The sequence below is a fragment of the Lagopus leucura genome, unplaced genomic scaffold (assembly GCF_019238085.1).
Source record: "Lagopus leucura isolate 7727_CA_CO unplaced genomic scaffold, USGS_WTPT01 Super-Scaffold_100002, whole genome shotgun sequence".
NCBI lineage: Eukaryota > Metazoa > Chordata > Aves > Galliformes > Phasianidae > Lagopus > Lagopus leucura.
The window spans coordinates 39,534,514-39,550,521 of NW_024962263.1; the positions used below are offsets into that span (position 1 = coordinate 39,534,514).

Consider the following 16,008-nt stretch of genomic DNA (forward strand, 5'->3'; position numbering starts at 1 on the left):
TATCTCCCCTTTTTATTATTCTAATATCTTCCAAAAATAGCATAACTATGTACTTTCAAATGAAACTTCAGATAAGAAATCTAACAAAACAGCTTTGATGCACAAAAAATTCAGTGAAATCTTTCAGCACTTAAGTGTTGGCACATTCCAGGTAGTTTCTTAAGTACAATTTCTAGTTAAAAGAAAAACACCTTTTAAAAATAAATTTAGTAGAACTCATGACTGTGATACTACTGATTTAGTGAAGGTTATACATAATCTTCTAGAAAATTAAAAATCAAGAGTCAGAGGAAAGTGTATGAGCTAATTTACAGAGGAAAGGCTCTGCAACTACAAACTCAAATAATCTGAATGTTTAATAGCATTGTTCTTTCTTAGGTTTATTATAGGTTTGCAAAAAAATACTTGTGTACCATCAACACTATCAATTAATCTGTATATAAACTAAAATAGCCAACAGCATCAAAAAGCATCTCTTAGCTCAAGAAGAGAGAGAAAAATCCTGAAGTAACCCTCATCTTCTCACTAGTGGGTGGCTACTGGCATAATAAAGGAGGACTAAACATGATGCCAGAAACCTCCAAGCCAGGTCCAATAGAATGGCAGAGAGTAGGTCAGGAGTTAGGTATCATTCTGCCTGTCAAGAACATCAGTTTATATTCCCAAGCAGAATATTTGGATCTCATTTTGAAATTATTTCCTATATCTAATGGTGTGTGTGCACATACGCAACCATCCCCACCAGAGTGAAATTCCAGTACCCTCAACTATTATAAGGGTTCCCTTTTTAGTTCATGATCATGTTCTTAATGCTTTAAGTGAAGTCCCCATCACCACTAAGAGCTAATTCTTCTGCCAAGCCTATTTGGAATTTTATGAAACAAGCAAAACATATCCTAAGATCCATCTAGTAAGTTTCAAAGAGACATTAAAACTACAAAAAAGTCAGTACAGTCTTTAATACAATAGAAAATGTTCAGTAATTTAAGCTCAGCAGCTGTTATTCATTACTGTATAGTCACACTTGGAAAAACGATGTAAAGATTTTTAAAAGTTCAGAAATTCAGTTCTTTTAGAGCAGCTTTGTACAGAACAAATTTAATCTTGGAAGCACCATGAAGTGACACTATATATCATCAAGCAAGCAAGCAAAAAAAAAAAAAAAAACAACAACAACAACTAAAAACATCATGAAACTTTACTGTGTAAACTACACCATGAATATCTCTAAGGTAGATTTACACTGCAGGCAGGAGCACAGCACATAAGTAGTACTCAAACTGACATGGGTATTGTTTGTCACTAAGCTCTGCATGCACTGTAGACATACCCTGCATGTCTGAATCCATCACATTATGAACTAACTGAGCTTTGCGTTACAATATTTAGGTCCTCATTCTACATCACTGAAGTTAACAGTTAACAAGTCATTTTCCATCAACTTCAGGAAGTGCAGCATGAGGCTGGTAAGCACAAACATAAGACTAACAAAACATTTTTTTTTCTAACACGAAGTTGTCAAGTTCAAACATAAGTTTTGAGAGCATTCAGATTGCTTACAAATGCTTAAAAAGACTGGTTCAGAATCTTTCTTATATATACACACACAAGTCCATCTGTCACAGACAGGCAATGTAACTCAGAATCGTGAGCTTGCTCTCGTTTTTGGTAGTGTCCTGCACACTTCTGATAATTAAAAAATAAAAATAAAAAAATAGTTGCCACAATGGATTTCTGACCGCTCCAACTTGCACATGGATATGAGCTCTTCTTGCTGAGTCTGGTATGTGAAGTTTCACAGCTGCTTCTCAAAGGCAAATACCAAGTAAATACCTAGAAAAGAAAATTGAGCATTTTAAGTTCTAGCCTTCTTCCCCAGCTCATGTAAGCGCTCAAAATTTAAGCTGGTTTACATTCTGCTCAAACAAGCTATTAACATACTGCTGATACCATAAGAACTGCCATGGTTTCCCAACAGGTATCTCTCGCATTCAATTCCAGCATGGTTTTAGACATATTTTCAAGATAGAGCTTCAAGTGTGCACAGAAGCAAATATTTTAAGTACTGCTGATATTGTTGATGCAACAGCAACTTCAGTTAATGATACTACTGAAATGTGAGTGCTGCTTAAATCACTCAACCATTTTACACATAATTAACATTCCCTGGTGCATAAGACATCACATACAACTAAGTTTAAAGACTTCTTTATACAGGCAGTAATGACAATTAGGGGTCAAATGATCAACCTTACTTTCAATTAAAAGTAGTACAAAATACAATTTTCCTCTTGAAAACATTTCTTTATCCATGATATTTTAAAAATGCCAGATGGTATTTTCTCAACTGCAGAACAGTATAATTTCAGAAATGGAAAAGTCCACAGCAGCAAATTGGAAAATACTTACTTGGCATTTAATCAATGCCAGCTATTTCAGAAGTACTTATGCTTCATACCAGACAGACATGGTAAAGCACTGCGAGTTCAAAAATAAATGGATTTCCACTTAAACTCAGAATCTGTTTTAGCAGATTCCTTGGTACACTGCAAATCTTTCAAGCCAAGCCTATTTTATATTCCTCAGCAAAAATGCCAACAAAAATAATGAACAAGCTGTGTTTACATTCTGAAATAGAGTTTTTGATGATTCTAAATTTCTCTGAGGAATAAATAAGCTAGAACTCTAGAGATAGTCATCACTGAACTTCTGGATGCATAAAAAGTCTCTCAATTAGATATGTAGATTACATAATACCTTAACACTGCTTCAATTAATGTTTACCTTAAGAATCACACCACTAATAATTTTAAACGTAAACACCTTAAGATTTTTTCCACTCATTAATTGATTTGCTTTCTTTTTTTTTTTTTTTTTTTAAAATCACAAACACATCAAATATAATGGTCTGCAAAAATGCAATTATTGGTTGGCTACAGTTACACATCAGTTAATAACAGTCTCCCTGGAGACAATTTTTACCCTTAGAAATTCCTATTATATGTAAATATTTCTTAATATTTTTCAATATTTCAATATTGGGAAAAAAAAAAAAACATAGCAAATGTTTTCCTTGAATCATCCTTACATAACTCAAAGCATATTTAATAACATTGCATGCTCTTCTGTGTGACGCACTGATTTCTCCCTTTATAAAACATCCAAACCCCTCTTCATCATCCATGCTTTAACTGCTGCTTTCTGAAACATATTAACCACTGCAGGCAAAAAGTAAAGTTCAAGTCAGCCTTCCCAAACCAGAGCTGTTTTTGTTTTTTTTTTGTTTTTAAATGAATGCATGTTCCAAATGTTTTCCAATTTGTTTTCCAGTTGTCTAGTAATGGTATAACACACATGTACACATAAGTGTCATATTTGAAGAATTATTTTGCTGGTATTAGAAGATTTACACTAGCATCCTCTTATCATACACTAAGAAAAGCTTCCCAAAGTGTTTTTGCCCCAAAAGTCTGCATGCTAGAAGCTACATACATAAAGCAAAATTTCAACCTATTTTATGCATTCCCCCCAGCCAATTTCTTGAGATGACTTGGACAATCTAATCTATACATAGGCATTTAAATAACACAACAAAATCTTGTTACACTTAAAATACATATTTTCTTCCATAGTTGACAGACTATTTTATATGCTTTCCACAGCAGTCACTCAGTTAACACCAAGTTCTCGAAACAATACTTACTTGTTGCTTCCCATTCAGATTTACTCAGTGTTCCCTAGAAGAGGATACAAAAACCAGTTCAAACAAAAAGAAAAAAAAAAAGAGAAAACAATTAAAAACCTATTTAACTCAGGGTAATCAATCTTTCACAGACCAACTTCTAACCACTCACATTAGATGGCTTTTCAGGCACTAGATGAGCATTACAGTAGATCACAGATACATACAACTCCACTAACTAGGATGATGGGGAACTGGGATAGCCCTGATAATGGAAGACACTTATGTTACACAGGTATAGCAGAAAAGGACACCAGGCTGTTGGGCTCAGTACCTGTACAATGCAGGAGCACACTAGGTCTAACACTGCAAAATCAGCATGATCCAAATGCTCATTGGTTGAAGTTGCCCAGCACTCATGCAGAAGCCAAGGAGAGGCTCTATGCCAAAGGACTGCCACATTCCCCAGGAATATTGCCAGCCTCCACCTCCTTCCACACCACAAAAGTACTATTTGCAGACCAACTCCCAAGTCAGTTCATGTATTATATACAAAAAAAAAAAACCTGCCTGGCAGCACTATAAAGTCCACCTCTCATTGTGTCTCAGATGAAAGCATGGCAGAAGTGAAAACAAGTGAAAAAAACTGCTACCAGCTTGCCTTCTTTTGGGGCTTTATTTAATCAATACACTACCTACCAACCAATGCTGATCAAACAACTCATCTTTTAAAAATCATTATTAAAAAGACTTGTTTAGGTAACATAGCACTTACGCTCTTTCTTCTCACACTTATTCCCAGTCAACAGCTACTGGCCAACTGAATATCCAGCAACAGAAATCTTTGGTCTAACTCAGCCATCCTCATGCTCTTAAGCTTTGTTTCTTAAAAGAGGCAACTTTCTTTTTGTAATTTTTGGATTTCAAATGGTGAGAGCAGGTTTCTTCTCCCACTCGATGTGGGATACATATACTATATATATATATATATATATTTTACTATTTATTTTTATTATATTTAATATTACATTATTTTATTTTATTATATACTATTTATATTTATTTACTTTTACTTCTTTTACTATATATATATAGTAAAAGAAGTACATATTCAGAACATGAGTAGAAGATTCACAACAATTTCACTGCAGTTGAAATGAAGAAGGTACCAAACATCTGCAAGATTACAGCCTCAATTTAGACACCAGATGAGAGAATATTTACCAATGGTAACTTTGCCTTGCCATCTTTGATAAACTCTTTTGCATGCTCATAATCATCAGGTTTATCAGAGGCAAGCCTGGAATCACCAAATGCAGAATATGGCTGCACAAAACAGGAAAACAAGAAAAAAAATATTAATTTTGTATAAGATACAATATTCATATCAGGCAATGGTTTACAACAACACATCCCAAAATGGAGGTCATTAATTATTAAAATATCTTACATTTACATCCTTCCATTAAAGCACCTATCTGATCAGGCCCAGCACTTACCTGTTATCCCAGAAAATCTAATACTCAGAATTTATAAATTAACTTTTATCCACTGCATGTATGAAAAAGGGCAGACAGAATAAGCAATAAAAGTTATGCTTCACACATAACTCATGAACACAAACTAGATAAACATTCCTTCAGAACAGCAACCGAACTCAACTGAAGTAGAACTACTGAAAACAAAGACTGTAAGACTTCAAGAAGAATGCCTAAAGTGCCTGAATAACACATGGGAGCTATAACCAGAATTATACACCTGTTTCTGCAGAACTAGGATATACTTATTAGGGATACCTGTTACTGCAAAGCAGCCTATACTTAACATTGTTGTCTTCAGTTGGACATAGCCACTAACTGAAGACAGCTCTACTTTAATAAGAAAAATGTTGACATATAAGATGGTCCGTCGCCATGTTACTGGCAGCATGAACACTATCTGCTTTAGAGTCAACGAAGGTAGTGAAGTCTACTTACAGCCCACATGACTAAGCTTAATATGCCACCACATACTCAACTAGATAGCTTCATGCTGAAAAATTTTGCCTTTTGATGGGAAGAGGGGAGCACAGGGAACAGTGACTGAAGCGAAGCCCTCAGAGATGACATTAAAAAGCTCCTCACAAGCTGCTACCAAGTATAACAATTTGAGGATAAAAAGCAAGACCACTGGACAAAAAAATAAACTCAGTTACAGTTAAGTTTCTTTTATTTTCTCTCTATAAACACAGTCTTCCTTTTCTTCCTACAAAGAATAGTTTCTGTTTTTCAATCAGTATTTCTTGCATTAAGGCTTAATTTTCAGCTTCACAATTGAAGATTTGGATTACAGTTTCTACAGCGTGATAACAGGCATGAATGTTGTGTTTTTGCGCAAAATTACAGAAACCAACATACTTGGTCAAGTAACACCAGTAAACATGCACTTCTACTTACTAGTTAATAAAAATGTAAACTTGCTTCAAAACTGAAATTTTATCTACAAAACTGCACTCTACCAGGTGCAGACACAAAGGTCTGAGAAGGCAGGAGCACTGGAGGCACATTCCCCTGCAGCCCACAGAGAAGACCAAGGTGAAGCAGGTTGTTCCCTGGCAGACCACAGAGAACTAAATCATCCTTGTTGCAGGCATAGCAGCAGGTATCCAAGCTGCAGATGGTGGAGGACTCCACACCACAAAAGGTGGATAATCCATGAAGGAAGCTAGGAAGCTTCAGCTCATGTAGGAGAGGTGCCTGTGCTGGAGAAACTAGGTTTCAAAGTGCTCCTGAAGCATTTCAATCCATCAAATGGACCTATGCTGGAACGGTTCTTTAAAACTGCAGCCTATAAGAAGGACCCACAGTGGAGCAAGGGAAAACAGCAAGGAGGAAGGAGCAGCAGAAAGGAGCTGTTATGCAATGACCACAGTCCTCATCCCCCAGAGCCACTCTGTCAAGTGAAGCAGGTAAAGGAGTCATCAACGAAGGAGTGAAGTTGAGCCAGAGAAGAAAGGGTCAATGGGGTGTGTCTTCATTTCCCACCATACTTTTTCTTTTGTTCTTTTTTAATTTTCAGTAAATTAATCTTCCCTGAGTCTGGATTGCAAATGATGACAATTGGTAAGCAGTCTTTCAGGCAAAAAGGTTCAGGATTTGAGTCTTTATCTCAAACCATGAACGTTTTTGTCTTTTTTTTTGTTGTTGTTGTTGTTTGTTTGTTTGTTGTTGTTTTTTAAATTCCCTGTCATGGTCCTGTTAAGAAGGGAAGTGAGAAATCAGCTGGGTGGGCATCTATCAGCCAATAAAGATTGACTCACTATAATTACCCTGTTCAGCCACAGGAGTTCAGTACTCTTCAATACTTAAGGTGCTCCTTACTTAATTGCTTGATGTCCACAACAGGCATTTCAGTTATTTCACAAATAATTAACTAGATATAAAATACTATTTGAAAGAAAGATGTTAACTCCACATTTACCTCCAAGGCCTGCATTCTTCTTAGCAGCATCTTATGTTCCTCATTCTTGATTTTTTCTTCATAAAATTCCCGAAATGTCATTTTGTAAACTAGCTTCATACCATGCTTCTTTGCCATTCTGTCAAAATAATTGTAGTATAGTAATGAAGTTATTGTAGCTTCATTCTCAAAAGAACCATTTTAAGTCACAGTGACATCTCGTGGTATTCACTGGGATTACAGTCTTTCTAGAATTCTTTTAGTAAACTCATTCGGATGAAAATAACTGCATTATCATCATGAAGTGTACCTTCTTTTTTTAATTAAACACAAAAATCTAGACAGAAGTCATCATAAACATTTCAACAGAAAAAACATCTCCAGGACTCATATCAGTAATCAACATCTGCCACAGCTATTATGCATGTATTAAGGAATTCTCTTTCTACTACATTTAGTGCATTACATCTCGATTATATGTTTACACTGTTGTTATACAACACTGAAGCTACAAGCACCAGCAACTAATGCTATTACTCTTCATAAAGAACTGCAAAGTGTGTGAAAATATACAGATCTGAAGAGAAAGCTCAACATTGCTTTACATTCATATTGAGCTTGAATGCCAGAGGAAAAAAAAAACAATATGGAAACATTTGTCAGCATCTCAGAAGACGACAGGTTGGGAAAGGTCAATCTGAACTCTTGCAGTGGTAACAGCAAAATGGTGCTCACAGAAAAAGACTTAGAAGAAAGACAAAATCTATGAACGTTCCAACAAAGGATGGAAAAGACAAGCAAGATCAACCAGGTACGGAAATTCCTATATAAGATACAGGATATTTCTAAGGATGCACCAATGACCAGAGCATCTTCAGTTGAGCAATGGACAGATATTAGATTACTGTCTTGGACAGAAATCCAAGAAAACTCTTCATTTAGAGTGACAACAAAAAACAAAGAACTGGAAAACATAAGAAAGACAAAATAAGATCCTCTGCAGTGATTTGCAGAAATAGACAAGCTATATAAATGCTTATGTTGTTTTGCTGCTCTCATTATATCATGAATTCAAAACTCAACTTACTCCTCCAGTAATGGAAAATAAACCAAGAACTCGGGGACATCAACAACTTCCTCTAAGTGGAAATCGTATTTGCAGCCAAACAAAGGATATTCTCCCTTCTTCTCAAATTTTACACTGTATACATCATTCCCAAATGAATTTGTTTCTGAAGCTTCAAGTCGCTTTCTATAAAACGAGATAAAAATGTTTTTAATTTTATGGAGAAAACAATGCACAAGAGATCTCTAAATGTTTTTTCCCCAGTATCACCTTGTTCAGTTTCCTGTACTTTCCCACATTCCAAATCCAATAAAGCAATGAAAATGAAAAGAAATGAAGAGATGTGCTATATTCTAAAAGTTTATCATTCCTCCACAGTATACCAGAAACATATAGATCTAGAAAAATCTTTAGTTCAGGCACATCTACAGGCTCAAAGCATGTTTATTGGTGTTACTAAACTAAAACCTGACAGCTGCTTTCCAGGCTGTAACTATTTTGCCATTATTTAAGTCACTACCAAAGGTTTGTGTATGAAGATCCACACTGGCTCCAGAAAAGCCATGGGTACCAGAGACAAGAATCAGTACAAGTATACCTGTTTTAGTTAACCAGAGAGATTTTCCTGACTAGAATCCAAAACTGTTGCAAAAAGTTCAGTTTTGTTTACACAAGTGTATCAGAGCAATGTAAGAACAACTATGACTTGACAATACTTCACAGACTTTTAGAAGATTAATAGGCTAAAAAAGCACTTACACAAGCTCAAAGCTATTTGGAGTCGTGCCTATGAAATAACCTCCAGGAGAGAGGTTCCCACAGGCATTTTTAAGCATCATGTCAGCCTGCTCATATGTCTCAAATGAGTAATGGTAAACAAACTGACAGCTGCAAATGTCAAAGCATGTGTCTGGATCGCTGTATTTGGGAGACAGAAGATCCTGAAATTAAAAAGAAGAAAGAAGGAAAAAAGCACTTGTGACAAAAGCTACACAAACAAGCATGATTCATTTAAGTCTTGTAGCAAAATATACTACTCCCATAATTCTTTCAAGTCACTTAATATCTACTCCTTCACAAGTTCAATCAGAACAAGACAAAAAAGGTAAGAGAAAGAAATAAACTCACTGATAACACAGAAAAAACTTGTTATCATGATAAAAGAATGATGTCCTAAAATCCTCCTCTTGTCATCAAGTAACTACATCACTACACCTGAAAAACCACAGTTCCCTAGAAATTTCCAGAGATAATTTACTGCTTAAGGTTTCATAACCATTCACACTTTGGACAGAAACAATCATCACAATAAAACATGCTTTCAGTTTTCTGCATTTCTGTAATGACAACAGACATTCATTTTGCTAGGAAGATACCCATTACACATATTAATGGAGGAGTTCTATTAAATAAAGCAATTTTCATGCCAACCAAGTTGCATTTGTTTGTATTTTCGAATACGTACATACATATATAATTCCATACCCCTCTTTAATCTAAGTAACCAGTAACTCTGGAGAACATGAAGCTCTTGAAACAGGTACAGTTTGGCCATGTATTACAGCAGTTTTCCAGCTTCTCTTTTCAGGCTACAGTACTAGCAGCAATTACAAATAACACAGCAGCAAGAAAATTCTCTCCAGGGCCCACGACATGCTAATATTTCATAGCTAGCTCAGTTTCTCTTCCCTCTCAGACTTCTCATTCACTTCCTCATTTAGGGAAGGTAAATATTATAGTAATTAAAATGCTACTAGAAAAAAATACTGCATTATGCAAAATGAACTGTACAAGTCAAATTACAAAGCGCCCCTTATTCACTCCAGCATGGAAACACTTTCACCAAGATGGTTTTCACCACCCCATGCTGAACCCCAGAAATTCCAGCAACAAATACTCATTGCCTTCCCTCATCAAATGAAAGAACCTAAAAGCAACAGGTTTATTACCTGAAAAAGACAATCAAGCTTCATTAAAGTTGCACTTTACAGCAAATACATTTAACATAGTTTTATGCAACATTGTAATAATCTGTATGGTTGATTCTCCCAATAGCACAACAATCTGATTTAAAAAATACAAAACAACAGCCGGGTACTACAGAGCTACCATCACTTCCTGTGTTTGCTGAACAAAAGAATGTTAAATCCCAGAAGTATTATAATCCATATCTCTACCTTGGTACTATCTGCTTGTATAAATTCTGCATCAAAAATACGTTCATTATAGCGACATCGGGCTTTCATGTCTTCGTATCGCTGCTTGCACTGCTGCACAGAAATATCAGCAATATCTATAGAGAGAGATTTTTAGAAATAAACAAACAGAAGTGTAAACCTCGCCCCAGACAAGAAAACTAGAATGATTACTGGAACACTGCAGAGTCATAAAGCCACAAGTTAAAGCTGATCTCCAGTTATACTCTGACATGAAGTTTTATGCCCAGCTTGTAGAGAAAATCTCATTTGCAGGTAGCATCTGAGATTACAACTTCTGTTCATTTTCAGTCTCCAACACTGACTGAGGTTGTAGCCATTAGATTTTAGAAGGGGACAAACTCTTTAACGGGGTTTGCGTTGATAGAACAAGGGGAAATGGCTCCAAGCTTAAAGAGGATAGATTTAGGTTAGATATAAGGAAAAAGTCTTGCAGTGAGAGTGGTGAGGCAATGGAACACCCAGAGAGGTGGTGGATGCCCCGTCCTTGGAGACTTGTAAGGTGAGGCTGGATCAGGTCCTGGGCAACCTGATGCAACTGTGGTGTTTCTGTTCACTGCAGAGCACTTGGACTAGATGACCTTAAAGATCTCTTTCAACTCTAAGGATTCTATGATTTTAGAAAGTTCCCATCCTCGTGAGCCCAAAGGATGCTTTCAAAACTTCACATGATGGATATACTAAGTGCTGCAATCATTAACTGTCTACTTTGGATTAGCTAAATCAGTAAAGCTTCAAGGCATTTTTCAGTCAGTACTGAAAACTCTTTACTTTTTTACAAATACAAAAGATGTTGAAATTTGAGTATATATCACAAATAAATACATTCAGAATTTTTTTTTGTTTTTAAGGCTATTTCCTGCACAGGCAGAGTTTCACTGAATAATGACACTGGGAGAAATTTTAAAACCAGCAATGCACAATTGATAATTTATTTACTTTATATTTAATTTATTTAATTTATATGTATTTATACATAAGGTCTCTGTAAGCAAATTCACTGACTATATTTGAAGGCTGCCAACTGAAAAAGAAAGGCAACAAAGACCTATAAAATGTAGAATACCCAGAATAATTCTCAATAAAGGAACTGTATGAAATCTTGGTACGTATTAAATTTGAAACTAAGCAATGTCTCCTCTGACTGATGATACCTAGAATACTTTTCGAGAGAAGGGAAGATGATATCATCTTTCTGCTCTTAAAGAGTGGTCAGAGTGGTCAAGCACTGCAATGGGCTGCCCAGGGAGATGGTGGAGTCACCGACCCTGGAGGTGTTCAAGGAATGTTTGGGCATTGTTTTGAGGGACACGGTTTAGTGAGAGCTATTGGTGATGGGTGATGGTTGGACTGGATGACCTTGTAGGTTGTTTCCAACCTTAACAATGTGCTTCTTTACCAATACTAGTTTTTATTTGAGAGTTGAACTGGAATTTCGTAATTGTAAGAATGATAAATATTCTGTGTATGCTGGCAAACAAATGTCTTCAAGTTAATATACAAAAGAAATCTTTTTGACAAAAGATGTATGTACTCTGGGGCACATCATAAAAAAGGAAACACTACATGACCAGAGACGTGCTTATTTTTCCCATAACATCAGTTAACTTACCCCAGAAAGTTACTGTGCCTTCTTACCTGTACAGACAAGTTTTTTAATTCTGCCTTTCCTCCATTTCAGTAAGTCTCCACCTTTGCCACATCCCAGATCCAAAACAGTAATATCACTCTTTTTCTGTCGTATGCGGTCTATAAATTCCCCTAGGAAAATAAAAGACAGAATGCTCATAGAGGTCTCTGTGACTTATTTCTATTGTACAGAGATCCTTAGAGGACCAAAGGGGCTCAAGGATTTTGAACCATTTAAGAACTTTCTTTGTTGTTAAGTGTTCTTAACACTGCAGACTTAAACTCCCTGTACTAGAAACTACTAACGATGAAAGTAACAATCACAAATTGTTAGGACAAAGAACAAGATAAATATTTTCTGTACATTCTGTACACTGCCTGTAATGTGACCGGAGCACTGAACTACGTCTTTGGTAAACAAAAGCAAAACTGCACATCTCTAAACAACTGTTCCATGCATGAGGAGAGAACAGAGTTCCCTTTCTTTACCACTATGGTGAAGGCAGATGTTATTTTTAAGTGTGTGAAAGCTAAAAGATTTAAAACCAACTAAACACATCGGCCACAACCTTTTTTTGCAGTCACTTTACAGACTTGCATAATGTTCCCCACTTGGTCTTTCCCAGGCCTTGCAATAACACTAGCCACTTGTTCGCTGTCTTTTTACTCAACACGTACTCAACATTTCATTCTCTTTTCTATCTCCACTCTGTCTAGAGTCAATCTATGGTAATGCTGGTGTTAGGAAAACATATTGACACATTAGCAACTTCACAGCAAGAGATGCAAACTATGTTTTGAGACTACAGCTGTAATGCCAAACTAATGAGATTAGACTGTGACTGAAAGGCTTGAACACATTTCAAGAACAGCTTTACATGAACCGAAACACTGCTTTTAACTGCTCTGATAAAACAGAAGAAAAAGCAGCATGCTAAGACAAATGGTGACAACATCTCTTAGCATAGCTCCTTCCCCATGAATTTTCTCTGCTGATAAATCTTTCCCCTGTTGGAAGATGTGAAGTTTTAATTCCAGAGTGAGGAAACCAATCTGTGGACAACAGATATTGCTTTATGTAAAAAGCAGCTGCTTTTTTAAGAATCAAATTCTCTAGCTTTTCATCTTTTTAAAGTGCTGACTTTGGTATCACAAAAAAATATTTATTTTGTGTGTTCAAGACCTAAGGACAGTCTGTTCTGAGAGTACAGTTTAGCAACTGATTGAGATAGATTCAAATATAGCAATAAAAGCTCAACAAGAACAGATTATTCATGATCCAAAACTGTCCCTTTCTCTTTTAAATTAGTATGAAAAATAATAGTATGAAAAATAAAACATTTCATTAAAATCTAAGCAATTAGGTGAGAAAACTTACCAATGAGGACACTCTTTGTCCAGTTATTAAAGTTTCGGAGGTAGAATATGCGACTCTGGCTGCGTTTTTCCAACCCAACTTCTTGAAGCTCATTATAATGTGCAGCTACAGCTTGCCCATGGCCTGCCTCACTCTGTAGAGAGAAAGAACAGTATGAAAGAGAATAATGACTTGATGAAGAGTATCCCATTTAGTATTTATCTAGCTATAGAAATAACTCTGGTTCAGCCTTACCATAACAAGCTGAAAATAAAAGCCCCACATGATATTGAAAAGCATTCTATAACTACATATTATAGCTCCAAACATCTCATCACCTTAAAAACAATCTTCAGTTGTATACACATGTGAAAAAACAAATTATAAATGCAATAACAGAATACCGAGAACCAACAGAAATTCTGTGAAGCACAAAAGCATCTAATTGGACAAACAAATTGAAGAATTCTCAGTCAAAACTCACAAACATGCCACAGAATTCTAGCCACTATGAGTTTACATTCCAATGGAAAGCCGTTCCAATAGTAATCCACAACAAAAGTCAGCACCCTGATACCTTATCAATGACATACCAATCGCTTAAGGGAAAAGAAGGTTTCACAGACTTTAACAAGCTACATTAGTTCTTCAGTGTTTTATACCACTTTCAAAAACTTAAGCATGTACAAGACATTCTTGTCTGGAACAGTATAACCTCATCATCTATTTATTACCTCACTTAGCTGACTGAGACTAACAAATATTTTGTCCTTTTCTAGTCTTTTTTTAGGAAAAGCACAGGTGGCCTGCTCAATAGCTGCTGAAGGTGACTTTGATAAACATGTGAGACACATACATATAATCCAGCAAGGCCTCTCAGCTGCTGCATCCACAAGTAGAAAACTACAGTAACACCCAGATTGTTGGCAGCTGCTTTCAGTGTAATCACTCTCTATACCCTTAGGCTACACAAAAGCAATGTATTTGTCCACCTAAACCTAATCCCACACATACTTTATTAAAAAGATTAAAAGGTGCTTCTACCACAACAAAGGGTATTACTTTCCCAGACTGCTTAAGTTAAAACGCAGTAAAAACTAGAGAAACAAAGCACTAGGTTAAAAACATTTTAAAGTTGCATTTAAATATTTCCAGAGGTTAAAATTAGGCCAGATGAAGAATACAGCATTATTTTCTACAAACCCGTACACAAGAAGAGAAAGTTTCATATAAAAGACTGCTTCTCTTTTTCACCCTTCAGTTAGAAAGGCAAATACTTTCTGCTGTTCCTACACAGTCTTAAACAGAAAAGAGACAAACACAAAAGAAACCAGAGAAAGCATCTCCAAACCTTCCAGTTTGATAACAAACCATACTGAAAAGTTTTTTAAGTTTTACAATATTTTATTCAGGAAATAAAAGGACAAATTATCTTAGTGAAGAAACTCTCACGCATAGATAAGTAGAGTAACACACAGGATAAAACTCAGCATGCAAAACACACTGACTTCTACTGACCCTCTTTCTCTTCTTTAAGTCCAACATAACTTCTGCACCCACTATACTGCAACAAAGCTACCCACAAGTTCATGCCAACATTCAGTTAAACTGAACAATACTCACCAGAACTTTCTTAGGAGGTTCATCTTCAACATCTGCTACACTCCTTTTCAGGCCACTGCCCTGATCACCACTAGCAAGTTTGTTCTCATTTTCGGTGGAGTGCGCTGTACCTGAAGTCGAGCTATTGCCTTCCAAATTAATACCTGAATCTGATTCTGAAGCATGAGATGTTCCCTCCACTTCTTCATCCAAACTCTTCTCCACTTCCTTTTCTTCAGTTTTGGTTAAGTCAGCCATTTTTGACAGGTTAAATTCCCTACCTATTGATCAAAATAAACTACGGAGAAAAAAGATCTACTGTTGGCACTGAATTTAACATACTCTCAATTACAGTAATGATTTTCCATCGATTTTCCACAGCTATCTTTCTTGCTTAACCTGCTAATTTTCACTGGGTTTGAGACCATAACCACCCTCTTCCCTCTAGAATATAACCTGCAAGCCACTTTATATTTACAAATACAAACCAACAGAATGCTTCAAAATAGCAAGCTTATCTTTTAACGTCACATAATTTCCATCAAACACAGAAATCAGGACGCTTTATAGAAAGGAATCCTCAACATCAGTCGTGGATTCTGAACTTTACCAAGAGTACCCACGATGCCCTCACTAACACCAGGGGCCTCCAGCTGCGTCTGTATTCCCGTAACTCCCGGTGCAGTGCAGCACATCACTGCCACAGGACTCACCGAGGCTCCACGCCACCCTTAGCAAGCAGGGCCCGCGCTCCTCAACCGTGGAGCTATGGAAGCTGCTTTCCCAGCAGCACAGCTGCCGCCCGCCCCGGCTAACCGCCAGGCCTGCAGCCCAACGGCCGCCGGTCTCCCCGCACTGCTGCCTGCCAGCCCGCCCCCACCACCAGGCCATTGAGAAAGACGCGCGCTACTCACCCAGCACGACCATCGGCCATCCTGTTTGCGGAAGTGACGCCTCTACAGCGGCGACGTCATATCCGGGGGACGAAAGCGACACTGCGCACGCGCGCGGTAGGAGC

At 36.8% G+C, this 16,008-nt stretch overlaps 1 protein-coding gene across 1 annotated transcript; it reads right to left on the reverse strand.

Moving 5' to 3' along the window:
- Positions 1–1,180: 1,180 nt before the first annotated feature.
- Positions 1,181–15,987, reverse strand: RNMT (RNA guanine-7 methyltransferase). Its single transcript, XM_042868836.1, has 11 exons — positions 15,905–15,987; positions 15,012–15,288; positions 13,410–13,542; positions 12,041–12,163; positions 10,364–10,479; positions 8,946–9,127; positions 8,208–8,372; positions 7,142–7,259; positions 4,907–5,008; positions 3,704–3,737; positions 1,181–1,833 (listed from the first exon to the last, which is right to left on the reverse strand). Exons 2-11 carry the CDS (start codon positions 15,246–15,248, stop codon positions 1,796–1,798), a joined length of 1,248 nt encoding a protein of 415 aa, XP_042724770.1. The 5' UTR covers positions 15,249–15,288; positions 15,905–15,987; the 3' UTR covers positions 1,181–1,795.
- Between the last annotated feature and the right edge of the window lie 21 nt (positions 15,988–16,008).

Bases quoted from the DNA above. Each gene is read 5' to 3' on its own strand.
- RNMT (XM_042868836.1), bottom strand. From the start codon at position 15,248: ATGGCTGACTTAACCAAAACTGAAGAAAAGGAAGTGGAGAAGAGTTTG. The intron at 13,543-15,011 runs GTGAGTATTGTT...TTCTCTCTACAG, and splicing joins AACCTCCTAAGAAAGTTCTG to AGTGAGGCAGGCCATGGGCA. The intron at 10,480-12,040 runs GTAAGAAGGCAC...CTCTCTCTATAG, and splicing joins TAAAAAACTTGTCTGTACAG to ATATTGCTGATATTTCTGTG.